The 16,562-nt window shown below is 40.7% G+C and overlaps 1 protein-coding gene across 1 annotated transcript; it reads left to right on the top strand.

Annotated features, from left to right (window-relative positions):
* Positions 1 to 253: 253 nt before the first annotated feature.
* Positions 254 to 16,120, top strand: PABPC1 (poly(A) binding protein cytoplasmic 1). Its single transcript, XM_086466290.1, has 15 exons — positions 254 to 492; positions 5,355 to 5,548; positions 5,640 to 5,755; positions 7,575 to 7,714; positions 9,042 to 9,136; positions 10,704 to 10,841; positions 10,938 to 11,033; positions 11,484 to 11,756; positions 11,937 to 12,030; positions 12,224 to 12,334; positions 13,099 to 13,253; positions 13,594 to 13,678; positions 13,866 to 13,996; positions 14,273 to 14,368; positions 15,680 to 16,120. Exons 1-14 carry the CDS (start codon positions 300 to 302, stop codon positions 14,363 to 14,365), a joined length of 1,914 nt encoding a protein of 637 aa, XP_086322416.1. The 5' UTR covers positions 254 to 299; the 3' UTR covers positions 14,366 to 14,368; positions 15,680 to 16,120.
* The last annotated feature ends 442 nt before the right edge of the window (positions 16,121 to 16,562 follow it).

Here is a 16,562-nt window from a genome sequence, read left to right as displayed (position 1 = left end):
GGCGCAGCCGAGAGGAGACACAGAGCGAGCCGACCCCGCCGAGGCCAGCAGCAGCCGCCGCCACCACCTTCGCCAGGCCCGGCACGGAGTGAGCCAGACCCCCCCCCGCCCCTTCCACCCGCCGCCGCCGCCGCGCATCCGCCTCCCGCAGCCGTTGAGTTTCGAATCCGTCTCCGGCGTGCCCCCTCCCCCGCGCCGCCACCGCCGGCCCCTGCCCTCACGGACCGCCGGGCCGCCGCGGCCTCCTCGCCTCGTCAGCGCCCCCCCCTTGCCCTCCCGCGCCGGGAGACGGCGGCAGGATGAACCCCAGCGCCCCCAGCTACCCCATGGCCTCCCTCTACGTGGGGGACCTGCACCCCGACGTGACGGAGGCCATGCTCTACGAGAAGTTCAGCCCTGCCGGGCCCATCCTTTCCATCCGCGTCTGCAGGGACATGATCACCCGCCGGTCGCTCGGCTACGCCTATGTCAACTTCCAGCAGCCCGCCGACGGTGAGTGTTCGGGGGTCGGGCCGCGGGGGGGCGGCGGGCGAAGCGGCGTGAGGGGAGAGCTGGGGTGGCCGCCGGCGGAGGAGCCATGTTTCTCCCCCGCCCCCACCGCGGCTCGGCGCGGCCGGCACCCCCCCACCCCCCCTCCGCCCGCCTCGCCGCCGCCCCGCATCCATTTTGCCCGCCCGGGCGGCCCCACGGCCGTGTTGGTGCCGCCAGGACGGGGCGAACCCGGCGCCGGGCGGGGGGAAGTTGGCGGCGGGGCCGGCGCTGGCTGACACGCGGCCCGGGGCCGCCCGCGCCTCGTGGCGGGGAAGGGGGGGGCGGGGAGGCGCTTCCGCGCCCCGCCGCCCGCAACCGAAAGGCGACGCGGGGCCCCGGCGACGGGCGGGGAAGAGCCCGGGCGCCGCCGGTGAAAGCCCGGGGCCTGGCGGAGCTGCCCCGGCCGGGTGGCTGCCGGCGGCCGCGGAGCGGGTGTGGGTGTGCGGGCGGCTGTTGCACGGGCTGGCACGTCCGTCCGCGGCCGCATCGGGAATCCCAGATGAAGGGCAGCTTGGAGAAAACATCGTGGTCATTAGCACCTGGTAATAACTCCGCCGGAGCTGGGTGTGTATGCGTGATTACGAGTCCGAAAGAAGGAAGTAGGACGTACCGGGATGGCTTGGTCGTGTCACAGGCGTCCAGGGAAAACACAGGCCAAAGCGTGATGCGTTCGAACGGCATTGGCAGGTCTGTCACGTGTGGGGAGGGGGGGGAAGGTACCTGGGCCTCCCTTGCTTGCTCTTCACGTAGTAAGCTGCGTTCTGATCCGTTTCCCTACTCAGTGAACTCTCGGACATTGTTTCCCAAGGTGTGCGTTTACTAAACTTGCTTTGCAGGGCGTGTTGCTGGTTCTCTAAAGTTGTATCAGCAAAGAAACTTCCCGTGTGGTTCTAGTCGTGTTTGTGCTGAGTTTGGCTAACTGGCTTGTTCATTTGGAGGGTGTTTCGATAAAAGAACCAAAGGTGACTAGTTCTAAGTTATGGGGAGTCCAATTAAAAGCAAAAAATAATTTGGCCAGCTAGCACATAGTTCGTTTTGAGTAAACAGTTTTCTATTATAATGGTTTTATTTTCAAGCATATGAAAGTGAGAGATTTGAATTACAAACTTCTCAAGTACTTAGATTAACTGGCTTTCAAATTTGGCTTTAGTATGTAGCCATTATCAGATCAGACTTTGCTGTACTGATGATATCTGTGTGTAAGTAGTAAAAGTTACTGTCTCATCTTTTTAATAGGCAGATGTTTCACCTGTTATCAGCTCTCTCACTTCAGAAAGCTTTTAATTTAGTCAGCCATTGCTTGGGATGAGACAATTTGAATGCTTATTTTAACGTACTTTGCTTTCATTTGATAAAAACCTATGGTAGAGTATACTCTCAAAAAAAGAAAAATAAGAGGTTAGCACAGTTCAGTACTGTGGTATGATAATGTCAAGGCAGAAGTTGAAGGTAATTCAAATGCTGCTTCTCCTTCCTAATGACAGAATTCTGTAAGAGCTGACCTTGTCATTGTCATTAGTTGAGCAACCTGTTCAACCCTACGTTTTGTGACTTAGTTTGCAATTTGTCAAACGTGGGGACAAATACAGCTTTTTCACCTGAGCAGTGCTTGCATGCGGAGTTTGCGAATGTACCTCTTACGAAAATGCTGTTGCTGCAGATGTTACAAGTATATTTCAGACTTTGGGAAGCACACACACTTTATTCTACACATAGTCCAGTTCAGCTAAGTGTTTCTCACCTGTATCAAACTTGGATCTGGCACATATCTGGAAGCACTTGTGTAAAATATACTTAAATGATATTGTGTGATTATAGTTTGGGAACATTTTTAGAATTTGGTGTTCTTGGCAAATACCTAGACAGCTTTTGCTGATTTTTTTTTTTTTGCATAGATCATTCGATCCATTTACTGAAACCTTTGAAATAGGAGCTCTAAGGATGAATGGTTATTCTTACAGTAATACTGGTTTCATTTTGATTCCAAACTAACTGTCTTCTCCTGGTTTAGCCTAATTCTTAGCTAAATCTCAGGATATGCTTATTGAACAGCTAGAAACAACTAGCTCGGGTTTTGAAACATGTCTTTGAAGGTGTGTTTGACATTACCAGCTGTCTGTAAACTAGGGATCTCAAACCTCTTCCAAGAACTAATTAGGCCTGATGACACATTTGTGAGGTACGCACGCATTTCATAGTTGTGACTTTTCAGAATTTGAGTCATAGTCCAGAGTAAAGCCCAGACAATCTTGTTTAACCACTAAACTAGAAATATTCTTGAGTAATCTGAAACTGCGCTTTTCCCTTCAGATTTTTTGAATGGTTACATTTACAAAGGTTTATTATTTCATAGCTATTGCTATGTACATTTAGCACAGTTTAGCATGAAGTGTATAGTCTGTGTGGTTTTGAAATTGTTACTAAAGTGGACTGTCCAGTTGCTCATGACTAAAATGGGAACTGGTGACTCATTCAATAAAAGCTCCAGCAGAATCAGCAAAAGTCCAGCACGGGTAGGTGTGTCCCCTTGTAACAAGTTAACTGCTGAATGGAATAACCTCATGGAAACTAGCAGGCAGCCTTTTGTGGCTGAAATGTAATGAAAGTAGCCAATTTTGCTAATTTGTCAGTTTTAATAAGAGAAGCTTGTACCTGGCTGCGGATGTATTCTAGTAAGTTTTTTAAATCTGTCGTGGAATGAGTGTGGTGTTGGTTAGGCAGAAATCTTTATAAATTTCTTGTACTTCTGCTCCGGAGAAGAGATGAGGAGCTGTTGAGAGTTTCCATGCTGTCCTTGTCTTTGTGGAGAAATTGTGTTGGTCTAAGATATGTGCTCACTGTTAGTTGAAAGTGGTAGTGTTTGTGGAGGCTACTATGGACCCAGTCTGGGTCAGGTGTTTGGGAAACGTGTCCAGGAACACACATTTTTGAGGAGTATCAGGATTATTCTAGAAGCAATTAGCATGAATTAGAAAAGCCTCTTTTCTAGTAAAGGAAGCCCTGTTACTACTTCTGGAAATAATGAACTGTTTGTTGCTGGCACTTTCGCTGATGCTGGCAGTAATAATTCTCATGACTTCCAGGGCAGTACCAAAGTGTTCGATATTTCTACTGTGGCCAGTCTGATACCAACAGCTCTTATTTTTTTAGCCATCCTTTTTTTTTTTTTTTTCTTTTGTAGCGTAAAGCTTTCCAGTGCTTTTTTGTTTCTCATTTTCAGTGGCTAGGCTGTTTTATCTCTCCTGCTTAATTTATATTAACCTTTGTGAAAGTAACTTACTTAAAAGACTGGCAATGCTCGTATTTCTTTGTGGCTTCAGCTTAAATCAGTTGATGACTTAATACTGTCATGTGAATATGCTAATAGTATCAATAGATGATTTTTTTTTTACAAGAAAATGTTATATGTCTGTCTCATTAACTTCTACAGATGTCTTTTGGAGAATATAATCTTCAAATTCACTTGTAATCTGACAGTGTGGCAAGAAAGGACATAAAATGTGTACCAGCTGAACCAGAGGATAATTGCAAATTTTGTTTGGCCATGATATTCAACAACATAGCTAAAGATAAAAGCAGCACTTAGAGAACAAAAGCATAAAAATAAGGGTTTTCACAATGTGATTGGCCCTTAGTCCTTCTCCTAAGAAAGGCAATTAACTGGCATGGTTACTGTTTTTAAACTAATACTAAACCGATTTCACTCTTCTTAACATCACATTGCTCTGCTATATGCCAATTGCAGTAAAGTGAGTTTAGTGCAAATGGGTGTGACTTCAGGTATTTATTGGGACTTTTTTCAGTGTTTTTCCAGATGTACAGGTACAGTGTCAAAAGGGAGCTAATGTAGGAGGTCATAAAATATGTCTGCCAAGCTTGAAAACTGTTGCTCTTTCTTGCTAAGATACTTCGTTGACTTAAAACATCACAGACATGTCATGTTGCTTTGAAGGGACATATGAAAACTGAAGACGACCTGATACTTCCCTGTATAAATACACTGAGATCTTAAATTCAGGCTTTGAAATTTAACTGTGGAGTTTTACTGGAAAAACTGCTACATTGGAGGAACAAAACTTGGTTTATGTTGCATCATTTTGCTCTTTTAGTGCCTGCACCTTCATTGAGCTTGTATGGATTTCATCATAAGCTTTTAATGTATGTAATTTCAGATTTTCAAAATTAAGTGCTAATTTTAAATCTCTTTGAACTGTCCCTTGGCTGGAAGTCCATCACCAATCTTTTTCGTCACAGGTAGAACAGCTGCCTGAACCAGGCTTGAACTCCACCTGGCAAAGAAATGTTGTCAGTTGAGGGGTAGTGGTGAGTTAGGAGTTCTTATGTTAATGTTTGCAAAAGGCCTTGTGTAGGCACAAGCTGTACCACTAAAAGCATTTTTATTGATACAATATACACCTACATGATGTGGGAGAGGCCACCTGATTTTCACCAGTGTTAAACTTTTCGTTCTGTGGAACGGGTTGTAATTGCCATCACTCGATATGACTGCTGTCACCCGACTGTCTTTTCATAGCAGGGTCCAATCCTTTAGGCTGCTGGGATTTCTGCAGCTTGTCCAGCTGACTTGTCCTCCTTTATGTCTCCTAAGTGTCCTCCTTTATGTCTCCTAAGCGCAGCTTTTGCCAGTTTTTACTTCCATAAAACAGAGTGGGGTTTATTTACATTGGAGGCTTGAGTTTGCATCTTGTTGGTGGTGCTGGACTTAAAATAGTAAAAATTTTATGAAGAATTGTACTTCAAATGCTATTTGTGTGCTTATTAAGATAACTGCAGCGTTTCCTAATAATTCCGTGTTTTTCTAGCTGAACGAGCTTTGGATACCATGAACTTTGACGTCATTAAAGGCAAACCAGTGCGCATTATGTGGTCTCAGCGCGATCCATCTCTACGCAAAAGTGGTGTAGGAAACATCTTCATCAAAAACTTGGACAAATCAATTGATAACAAAGCTTTGTATGACACGTTTTCTGCTTTTGGAAATATCCTGTCTTGTAAGGTTAGTGGTGCATTTAATGGTTTGACACAAACCCCCTCCATTTATGCTAGAAACATTCCGTGGGTATTACAACAGGGTTTTTCTTTAATAGGTGGTATGTGATGAAAATGGATCCAAGGGTTATGGATTTGTACATTTTGAGACACAAGAAGCTGCAGAAAGAGCTATTGAAAAAATGAATGGTATGCTGCTTAATGACCGCAAAGTGTAAGTACATGAATACATAGTTGGGGATCAACAGACTGAAATTCGTTTTACAGCAGACAAATATTTAAAACTTACCTAGAAGAGACAAGTTGTTCTGAAAATTTCTAATTTCGAAGAGGATTTAGAATTTTAGTTCTAGCAATACTATGAGTTGTGTCACCTGCCTATTCTGAAGGCAGAATAAATTCAGAAAAGGCTAATAATGGACTCTAGGGGGAAAAAAATTGTTGTATTAGTTGTCTTACAAGCCATTGCTGTAATGAGGACTTGGGAACTTCTCTGGCTTTCTGATCTTACTGGTCTGAGATAAAACACAATCCATCAGGTATTCTGAATAATACTTCCTTTATGAGAGTTGTGAGATAGGTGTGCGATCCATTTTTTGGATGAAACTTAAGCTCCAGAGTTACTCAGTCCTGAATAGCAGTTGGATTACACTGATGTTTTTATATGAATGTCTGTTAATAGGCATATCTAGGTAACAGGGGTAGAAAATAAAACTTTCAGAAACACAGTGTTTTAAATATGATGACTGTTCTATTCTATAGGGAAAAATAGTTGTTTGGCTACTTGGTTAGTGATATCTAGGCTTGGGGGGTTGAGGTGAGTGTGCTTCACAGCTATGGCTAAGAGATCATTATGGTATTTGGTATAGTTGCAAAAGAATAGTTCTAAATACTTGAGAGGGTTTGGAAAAAGGATAAGAGAAATCAGCATCAGCTTACCATCCTGGGTTATTTTTACATGTAGAGATGGATGGATCAAGCCACAGACAGGAAGAATGTATTTTGAAACTTCAGTTTTCGTGCTTGTTCTGTGCTTGACTGGAATACTGTGGGTGTTTTTACTCAGCTTCCATCTTTATACAACCTTTTCAAATTAGTCAAAAAAGGTCAACATGTAGGCATAAAAGCACACGATTTATGTAAATATTTGTTTGGTAAAATACATCATGATGGTTAATTTTGCTTTGAATTTGTATTCAGGCTAGGCTTTTAAAAGTGAATTGAAGTTCTTCACTCACTATCAAAATGTGCTGAACACATTGCACTATCATTCTTACCATCCTTGGCTGCTATAAATCGGGTGAAGAAGTTGTCAAAGTTGTAAGAAAATGTTGAGTTACTTATGCTGCTTTATTGGATTTGTCAGATTTGGAACTATAAAGTTGTACAATAGCATAAAATTGGAGAGCAGAAGTCTACTACAATCAGAAATCCGCGTTAGCCATGTAACGCCTGTACTAGAGCAGTTCCTTGGGTTGCGGTGTTGTGTTCAGCTTCTGTCTTTTCTCTGACTGTATGCACTGAACTTTGGTGTTCCCAACCAATTTGCAATGGTATTTGACTAAAGAGCAAGATGAACTATTTATTTCTCTATCCCTATTAAAAAAAAAAAAAAAAATCCCTTGCTTAAAAATGGGATTGGAGAATGGTAACTGCTTTAAGGCTGCCAAGTTTTTAGTATGGCAGAGGGATTATGCTGATCTCTAGAATTTCTGTTTGGCCACTTTACCTGGTACTCTTTGTCATTGTCCAGCTCCTGTTGTCAAAGGCTGTTTTAGAAGAGTGAACAGTCTCACTGATGGCTTGGAAGCATTGTTACGCTAGTAACTGTGATAAGCACGCTGATGTAGCAAGGGATAGTGAAATTGTTTTTCTGATGGAGCTTTATCGGGAATATTTATCTAAAGAATTTCATGCCTGTAATGAGCAATGAGACTGGTTAAGAATAAAATGTGATGCCAGGGGATTCAAGTACATTTTTGAACCTTGACAGACTTGCTTAAATCTACACTATTCTGTTTTCCTGCAACTAGATTTGTTGGAAGGTTTAAATCCCGCAAGGAACGTGAGGCAGAGCTTGGAGCCAGAGCAAAGGAATTCACCAATGTTTACATCAAGAATTTTGGAGAAGACATGGATGATGAGAGACTTAAGGAACTCTTTGGCAAGTTTGGTAATGTCTTAAACTTTAAGTTTATATAAACACGAGTGAACTTCAGTTTACTTCTTGTATCTTATCTGTACGGTGCCTTATAATACAAGGGATCAGCTGGCTGTCTGATGTTGGTTTAAAAAAGTAAAAAAAAAAAAAAGGTACTGACAAGTTAGTGCTTAATTCCCCTTTCAGATTCAAAGTGCAGTGATACCCACTGCAGAATTGTAAATACTCAGAATAGCATATATAATCCTGCCATCAGAATTGTTTCCAATAATCTCAAAATGCTGTGCCTAAATAGTCTTTTGAACGGGTTTTGCAAATTTTTTTCAGTTGCAAATAGAAGTGGTTTCTGTTTTATTACAGATTAATGTTATTAATTCCTTGCAGGATATATGACAAATGAGTTTGCTATTGCTTTCATTGACCTGCAGACTTACCTTTACTCAGAGCATCTCTGCTTTTGTTATTCAGTTGCATTGTGGTAACTGACCTCATAGAAAATTACAAGGGACTTTTCCACTGGCAAGCTGTTTGGTTCTGTCCTGATCCTCAGTTGTACATGCAGCAAAATTATGACAGTAATTTTCTAGTATATGATCTAGTAAGGTATGTGATGTGTCACCATCAAAATAGGCAATGGCAAACTCCTTAATTCACTTGCAGATTCTTATACTGGTTTATAGGGCGCATTATTTTATTTTCAGCCTCAGCTTTTTTTTTTGTATTTTCTTCCATGCTTTTGTTGTTCTCCAGTGGTTGTCGCATAAAGCAGGACAAAGTCTTGTATGTGAGCTATTCTGTAGCAGCCCTAAGCAGCATTTGCAGGAAATCCCTTTCCACTGTTGAAGTATCTGTGTTTGAAACAGTAGTGAGTTGAGCTGCTAATATCTGTCTTAGCTGAGTCTGTGAACTGCAATTTTTCCCAGGTTTGGAATTGCCCAGCCAGGTAAATGGTGAAGCACATACCTAATAGAAGGGCTTTCTCTTTGGCTTTCAGTTCCTGTTTCAAAAGAAAGAGGCACTAATGCTTTTTAAATGTTGTAATTTTTAATGAGAAAAACAATTTCATTCACTTTGAAATTCCTACCCCACTTTGATTGAAAATACAGTAGGAGAGAAATTCAGCACGGCAGATTTCAGCTGTAATGGCTGAAGTTCAGCATCAGGGCAAATTGGCAATTTTATATTAATGGGTGGTGTTTGCTAGATAATATTACTGGTGCGGGAGTCCTTTGTAATAGAAGTGAAACAAACTAAATATTAAGTCTTCTAAACAGTGTGTTCAAAATGTGAAGAGAATACACTCTGTGTACGAAGCATAAGTATTTCATTCTCTTTTTAGGTCCTGCCCTAAGTGTGAAAGTTATGACCGATGAGAGTGGAAAATCCAAAGGCTTTGGCTTTGTTAGTTTTGAAAGACATGAAGACGCCCAAAAAGTAAGCTTTTGAACTTTGTTTTAGGAATTCTATATCAGAGACCCTAATAATGTGTTTCATGGAGTGATCTGAAATCTTGTGAATTCCTTAAGGGTTTTTAATTCATCAAGGACACTGCAGAAACAGATGTCTACTTCCTAAATGACTTAGCATAGTTTCTGTCATTTAGAATGCTTTCTTGTGAGCAAATATCAGTTGATTTGAGGAGCTTGTTAAGTCAAGATACTCTGAGACAGCTGGAACTAGTGTAGTAATGGGGAATATTGAATCATTTAATAACCTGTTGGAGTTGTACTTAAAGGTCTCCATGAGTTTTGGACTCCCTCATGCTGTCCATCATACAGAGTAAATTATTACATCTTTGCAAAACCTGGATGAATCATTGGATCCATTTTGGTTGCACAAAACATTTGTGCAAGGCAGAAAGGATTGTGTTTTCAAACCTCACACTGCAAAGTCAGCAGGAAAGCTATTAGTTTTACAGAGCATGTTTGGCACAGCTGTAAGAAAATAGTCATAGAGCCCTGTGATGTTGCTTTGACTCTGAAGAGTAACTTTGGAAGAAGGGTCCTTTTAATTTGTGTATGTGTCTATAACATGCCAGTATGCTGTATAACTTAATTCTTTGTCAGCTGGTTGCTTTGATGTGTCAGTTGACTGTGGCGGTAGGGACATAGCATCAGGAGAAAAACTCAGCACAGAACAAATCAGGGCAACAAATGAAGTTTGCTTTTCAAAAGGCATTTTGGTGATTTGTCAGTACTGCAAGTGTACAAGCAAGAGATTAGAACAAATCCTGTCTGTCTTACATCTACATTGTTCAGTCTTGCATACATTCATTGTTGAATTGTTTCTCTTACAGTAGTCAGAATCACATGTTTGGTCTTTTAAATAACGTAAAATTCTAGTATCTCAGTAAATATGTGCTTAATGGTTTTGATCATGAAGGTATACAATAAACTGTTGACTTGTGGTTTTAAATTAATTCAGTAGGTCTGTGCCAGAGTTTTCAGATCTTAATAGTTTTAACTCAAAACAGCATAAAGGAAAAAAGTTCCTATTTTCATGCTCTTTAAAGTATTTCCTTAATGAAAGATTAAAAATTTTTTATAAAAGCCAAATACGCCAGCTGTAGCTTAACGTACAGTATGAGAAAATCTGGTACATGATACGGTTTCAGATGATACTTTTGAAAGCAGAAGTCAGGTGTGTGAATTAGAGCTTTTCAACTTGATTTGCTTTCTTTCTCTGCCTTTCGCAAGACAAGGCTGTAGAAATAGTTCTTCATTATGTGATGATTTTTTTTTCCTAACATCATATAAGAAAAGCTTTTTGCATCCCTCATGACTTTTCTTTAACTGGACAACAGCACACTCAGAAAGCAATTTCCGCTTTACTTCAAGCAAGGAAGTTCTTGGGGTATATTATTTCAGCTAGTGATATTTTAGCTGGATTAGCTGTTTTTCTGGAATCCTTGCGTAACATTTTGTGTGAATTACATTTTTTTTTGTATGCCTGAGAAACACTGGAATACAGAGCACTGCTAACCTCTTTTTTATTAATGAAGGCTGTAGATGAGATGAATGGGAAGGAGCTCAATGGGAAACAAATCTACGTTGGCCGGGCTCAGAAAAAGGTGGAAAGGCAGACGGAGCTGAAGCGCAAGTTTGAACAAATGAAGCAGGACAGGATCACCAGATACCAGGTTCAGTTTCAGTTCAAGAGGACTAACTTTATTCTATGGTATTTTTAGATTTACACAGACCATTTACTTTCAAAAATAACTTGCCTTTTCTTTAAGGGTGTAAACCTTTACGTGAAAAATCTTGATGATGGGATTGATGATGAGCGTCTTCGAAAAGAATTCTCCCCGTTTGGTACAATCACTAGTGCAAAGGTAAAGTAAAGTTTATAGATTGTGCTTGTCCTTTCTCTGAAAGTGGACAGTGATCCTTCACCAAGGAAGAGTGATTTATTTAACTAATAGGTGTGACCAGATCACTTATCCCTGCTACCATACGATGTATATGTGGATGTTCCCTTTCTTGATTATTGTACATCTCAGGTTAAATGCATGTGATCACCCTTTCTTGAAGTAAACTTGACTGCTGATAGTAATGTGACAAAAATAACAACTTTTCAGTACAATAATGTGCTCATTATTACTTCACTGAGATTTTTAATCTGTATTCAGTAAACATCTATTAACTAAGCAATTGTATTCCTTTCTATAAATCAATTCAGTAAAACAAACCTGTGGTCTTACTTCTGGTAAGCTGAAAAAAGGAACTCCTGCAAATTGAGTAGATACAATATTCAATATTCTCTTTTTTTTTTTAACTGACAGGTCATGATGGAAGGTGGCCGCAGCAAAGGATTTGGATTTGTATGCTTTTCATCACCAGAAGAAGCCACCAAAGCTGTCACAGAAATGAATGGTAGAATTGTGGCTACTAAACCGTTATATGTAGCTCTAGCCCAGCGTAAGGAAGAGCGCCAAGCTCATCTCACCAACCAGTATATGCAGAGAATGGCAAGTGTAAGAGCAGTACCTAATCCTGTAATCAACCCTTACCAACCAGCACCTCCGTCAGGTTACTTCATGGCAGCTATCCCACAGGTACGTATAGAGATGAGTGATGTGTAGAGATGTTTGGTACTGTGTCTCAAATCTGTTCAGATTTGACAGTAAATACAACTATTAGCGTGTGTCCATAATTTCAGCATTCAAATTTCATAGCAGAAAGGTGATGGGCTGTTGAGCATGCACGTGGTTACACGATGTTTTTGTGCTTGACAGACTCAGAACCGTGCCGCATACTATCCTACTAATCAACTCGCTCAACTTGCTAGACCTAGTCCTCGCTGGACTGCTCAGGGTGCCAGACCTCATCGTAAGTCATTTCTCTGCCTCTCTCCAGTGATTGCAGTAAACAGCACCGTAGCGTTTACCTTTGTACTTTCAAATACATTTTCACAGCGTTACGGTATCGGTCCTGTCTTTGTTGTGTTAGTGGTACTACTTCTGAACTATTTTCACATTCAGTGTTTCAGCATGTAACTTAATATATTTTCTCTAAAACATAGCATTCCAAAACATGCCTGGTGCTATCCGCCCAGCAGCACCCAGACCACCATTTAGTACCATGAGACCAGCTTCTTCACAAGTTCCACGAGTCATGTCAACACAACGTGTTGGTGAGTTCCATTTATGCAAACTTTAAGTATTAGACTACTTTTTTATTATCGGCATGATCTCTCAAAAGCATTTGTAAGTTCAATATCACAGCAAAGATTCCTGCTGTGGTCCTGTTTCTTTAGCATGAAGCATTTCTTCTTTTAGTGTGCATTTTAATAATCCTGTATGACAGCTTCTGCCATTTCTAAACATTGTTGTGGCAATCGTAATAATAGGTTGCACCTAAAAATACTGAGAAAGCAGAATTTTAGCTCTTAATGTTTTGTGAGAGCACCGTGAGCCCATGTCACGTATGCAGAATCTGCACATCGCTAAACGAACCAGAATTGATTGTAGTGGAGTCTTAATTCCTCAGAATGTAGGAGGCAGTAGTGGTTTTTAGCTGTCTACTTCATGAAAGTGTCTTTTTTAGGATGGCTATTGATGTCATGTGCTCAGGAAATCAAGTGTCCTTTGAGGTTAGAATGAAATTAACAACCAAAGTGAATGTTTTTTGCACAGATGTTTTTGTCAATAGCATGTAAGAAAAGCAATTCATTAGTGAAGTGACTGGAAGGTAACATCCGGTAAATTTCCAGCTTTGAACCTTCAGATATGACCAGTGATGTGACAGTTGACAATACTACTGAGTTTAATCTATAATACAATACCTAAATTGGGTATTACCTTTGGGCTGGTTTGTGGGTTTTTTTGGTAACTTGTACAGTGTAGGCTAAATAAGAAAATTAATTACTCACATACAGAATTACGGGGTTTTTTTCAGCTAATACATCAACACAGACAATGGGTCCCCGTCCTGCAGCGGCCGCCACTGCAGCTACTCCTGCTGTACGCACAGTACCACAGTACAAATATGCTGCAGGTGTTCGTAATCCTCAGCAGCATCTTAACACACAGCCACAGGTTGCTATGCAGCAGGTACGTAACTTTAGGAACTGGTCCATGCTGTTGCTGGTGTTTTTTGCAGAGGAAGGTGGGGAGGGGTGCTTGTGATTGAGTTGTCTTTGTTATTCTAGAGTTCAGGCTCTGCGTTGTGGCAGCAGTTACAGCCTTGGGGTTTTAAGTATATGGTGCTCATCTCCAGCATCGCTCAGCTCTAACCAGCCCTGTTTGATTAAAGTGACTTAGTTGTAATTTCTTCCATGTTTCTGACAGTGCAGGCATGGTTTATGATGAGTTGTGGGACATTGGATATTCAAAGTTGCACCTAATTATGAACTAGAATTTAATTTTGAAATGGTGTTAAATTAATTTGCAGCCTGCTGTCCATGTGCAAGGTCAGGAACCATTGACTGCTTCGATGTTGGCTTCTGCCCCTCCACAAGAACAAAAGCAGATGTTAGGTATGTATGTGATACCTTTCTCCATACCTTATAGCAGAAGGACAGTCAAAGTACACTTTTATCAGTCTTAAAATGCGGAAAAAATTGTTTTAGCCGTAGCACAAGATGTTTGTTTCCCTTTTCCCTTAAATCTAGGCTGTGTTTGTCAGATGAGAGTTGTCACTCTGATTAACTTTTTTTTTTCTAGGTGAACGTCTATTTCCTCTCATTCAAAGCATGCACCCTACTCTGGCGGGTAAGATCACTGGTATGTTGTTGGAGATTGACAACTCTGAACTCCTCCACATGCTCGAGTCTCCTGAGTCTCTTCGTTCGAAGGTAGGTGGACTTTTGCCTTAACACTAGTTCTGTCAGCAGTTAAGTCTACACAGTGGAGTAGCAGCAGTGCAACAGTGGCCGAGAGGGAGAAGTTAGAATATCCTCTCTCAGAGGGTGGTAGTGACTTGCATTAGCATGAACTGGAACTGTAATGTTAGCCTTTTCTTGTTAGCAATGCAGGTGGTGGTTGTAGGTATAATTTAAACTGTTTCATTAACTTAAATATACAAAAATTACTGAGCTTTCCTTTATTAACTTTTCTTTTTTACTTGACAGGTTGATGAAGCTGTAGCCGTACTACAAGCCCACCAAGCTAAAGAGGCTGCTCAAAAGGCAGTTAATAATCCCACTGGGGTTCCAAGTGTTTAATAAGTAAGTTCTCTGAGCACTGTAGTTTTATAGGTTGACTGGGGCAGTAGTCCTTAGTCCATGGCCTTAGAAGGAGCATGCTTCTATGCTCTGGATCCTTTGCAGCCACAGAAAGCAGCAGCTATGGTCACAGTTGTAAACAAACTTTGTGCTCAAGCCCATTGTCCAGTTCTGTAGCTCTTGGTTAGCAAATGCTACTGACGTTTTGTCGTGCCTATTTAGCTGGAATTAAAGCATTGGTTTCTAACTGTATTTAGCTGAAATTAGTTCTAGGCATGTATGCAGAAACGAGCAGTTCTGCCAAATGCTATTATTTGTACTGCTGTTCAAGAAGAACTATGGAATTGAAGTAAGCTTAAAATGATACTCCCAACACTATTTTCCTTAAAATGAAATAGCTGATTTAAACTAAAATTTCTACGTACTTGCCAAAACTACATACTTTCTTGACTTCACTTTTTGGTGAATTTAACTTTAATGTCAATTAAAATACTGATTTTCTTCATTGCCTTCTGTGGGATTAGTATCTTAATTTTGCATGCCGGGAAGAGGCAAAAGGTGATATCTTTACAATTTTGAAAGGGGAAAATGTTGTGGAGGTGAGGATGTTACAGGAGTGTGTTCTCTGTTCAGTCCAGTTAGGTTTTGCCTGTCTGTGAACTTACTTTCCAGGCCTATAGGTATCAGTTGAAAACGCCTGCTGTAACATTTGATCACTTAGAATTTTCTTTTTTTTTCTTGGTCTTTTAATTTCTACAGCTTCCCTTTTGGAGGCAGAATGAGTCGCCTTTTTTTCCACACTACTTTATTTTCCATATTTTTTTTTGCTAGTGACAGTTTCACACTGGAGATAAACACATGCTGAATAAGTTCTCTGTCCTAAACTAAGATGCCCAGACTTTGAAACTGTTACTTTGTATGATCCATGATGTTTTAGTAGGTGGAAATTGAAAGTACTGCTAGTGTAGTTACTTGGTGAACCTTGGTATGCTGGCCTTAAGAGTAGAGGTGACCTACAGTCAGGTTACAGCAACGAATTGTTGTGTGTAGCTGTTGTCCAAGGCTGTGCTGTGCAGAGGCTGTTTAGTTTGAGACTCAGTTTTGTCTTACCTAGTATCACAGGCTGGGGATACTTTACTTCCACGTCTCTAAAAAGTGGGGGCTACCTCTGATACACTGCTTGTAAAGAACTTTGGTAAGGTGGATACTGTGAAAGCCCAGAGTGCTGTCAGGCTTACAGTTGCAGAACGTATGTCAGGAAACGTAAGGGGCTGCTTTAATCTTAAAACCTAACAGCATTGTTTTTGTTTGCAGAAAGATCCGGGACTACAATCTAGAACTTCGCTTCACCGAAGAAAAAAAAAATCTAAACATGGAAAAACTATTAAATATTGAGAAAAACATTGCAAAATATAAAATAAATAAAAAAAGGAAAGGAAACTTTGAAGCTTATGTACAGAGCAACGCCGGGGCTAGCAAAACAAATGCTAGTCCTAGATTACTTATTGATTTAAAATTTAAAAAAAATAGTAAAATAAAAAATACAAATTAATGTTTTATAAACCCGGGGGAAAAGAATTTTCAGCACAGTACAAAAATTTAAAGCATTCCTTTCTTTAATTTTGTAATTCTTTACTGTGGAAAAGCTCAGAATATCACCACTGTTTTAGTTGACAGTGAGAATTGATAACTGAGCAAAGAAACGTAATTTGGATTATAAAATTCTTGGTTTAATAAAAATTCCTTAAACACTGATTTACTTGTGATGGTTTCTTTTGTATGGTGTACTTCTCATAAGGTTGTCATGCAGAAGGCCAAGTTAGAATCCCACTCTATAGTATGTTTTAGCAGTTTCTAGAGAAGATTAGCCTACATTTAGCCACCTGTTACTGATAATACAAACTTAGGCATTGAAACAAAATAGAAGAGCAGCTGGATCCATATCTGGGTTTTAAATCCTTACTGGCATGATGTCGGAGCTCTTGTCATTGTCTGATTAGAAACAGACCTTTAAATACCCTGCTTTGAGATGATGGGTAAGAAATGTCGTCATAAAAGGAAGGCCTGTGTTGGAGTTGTGTAACACACCAACTTGTGATCCGGTTTGACCGCCTGCACGTGGTGCTCGTTCTCACAGGACTGGTGGAAGGAACAGTCTCTACATGGGTCTCCAGCTGCATGGCTGATGAACCCCGAG

This window comes from Leptosomus discolor, chromosome 5, assembly GCF_034619465.1.
Source record: "Leptosomus discolor isolate bLepDis1 chromosome 5, bLepDis1.hap2, whole genome shotgun sequence".
NCBI lineage: Eukaryota > Metazoa > Chordata > Aves > Leptosomiformes > Leptosomidae > Leptosomus > Leptosomus discolor.
Note: the sequence above shows the minus strand (reverse complement) of the source record. Positions and strands in the feature narration are given on the sequence as shown.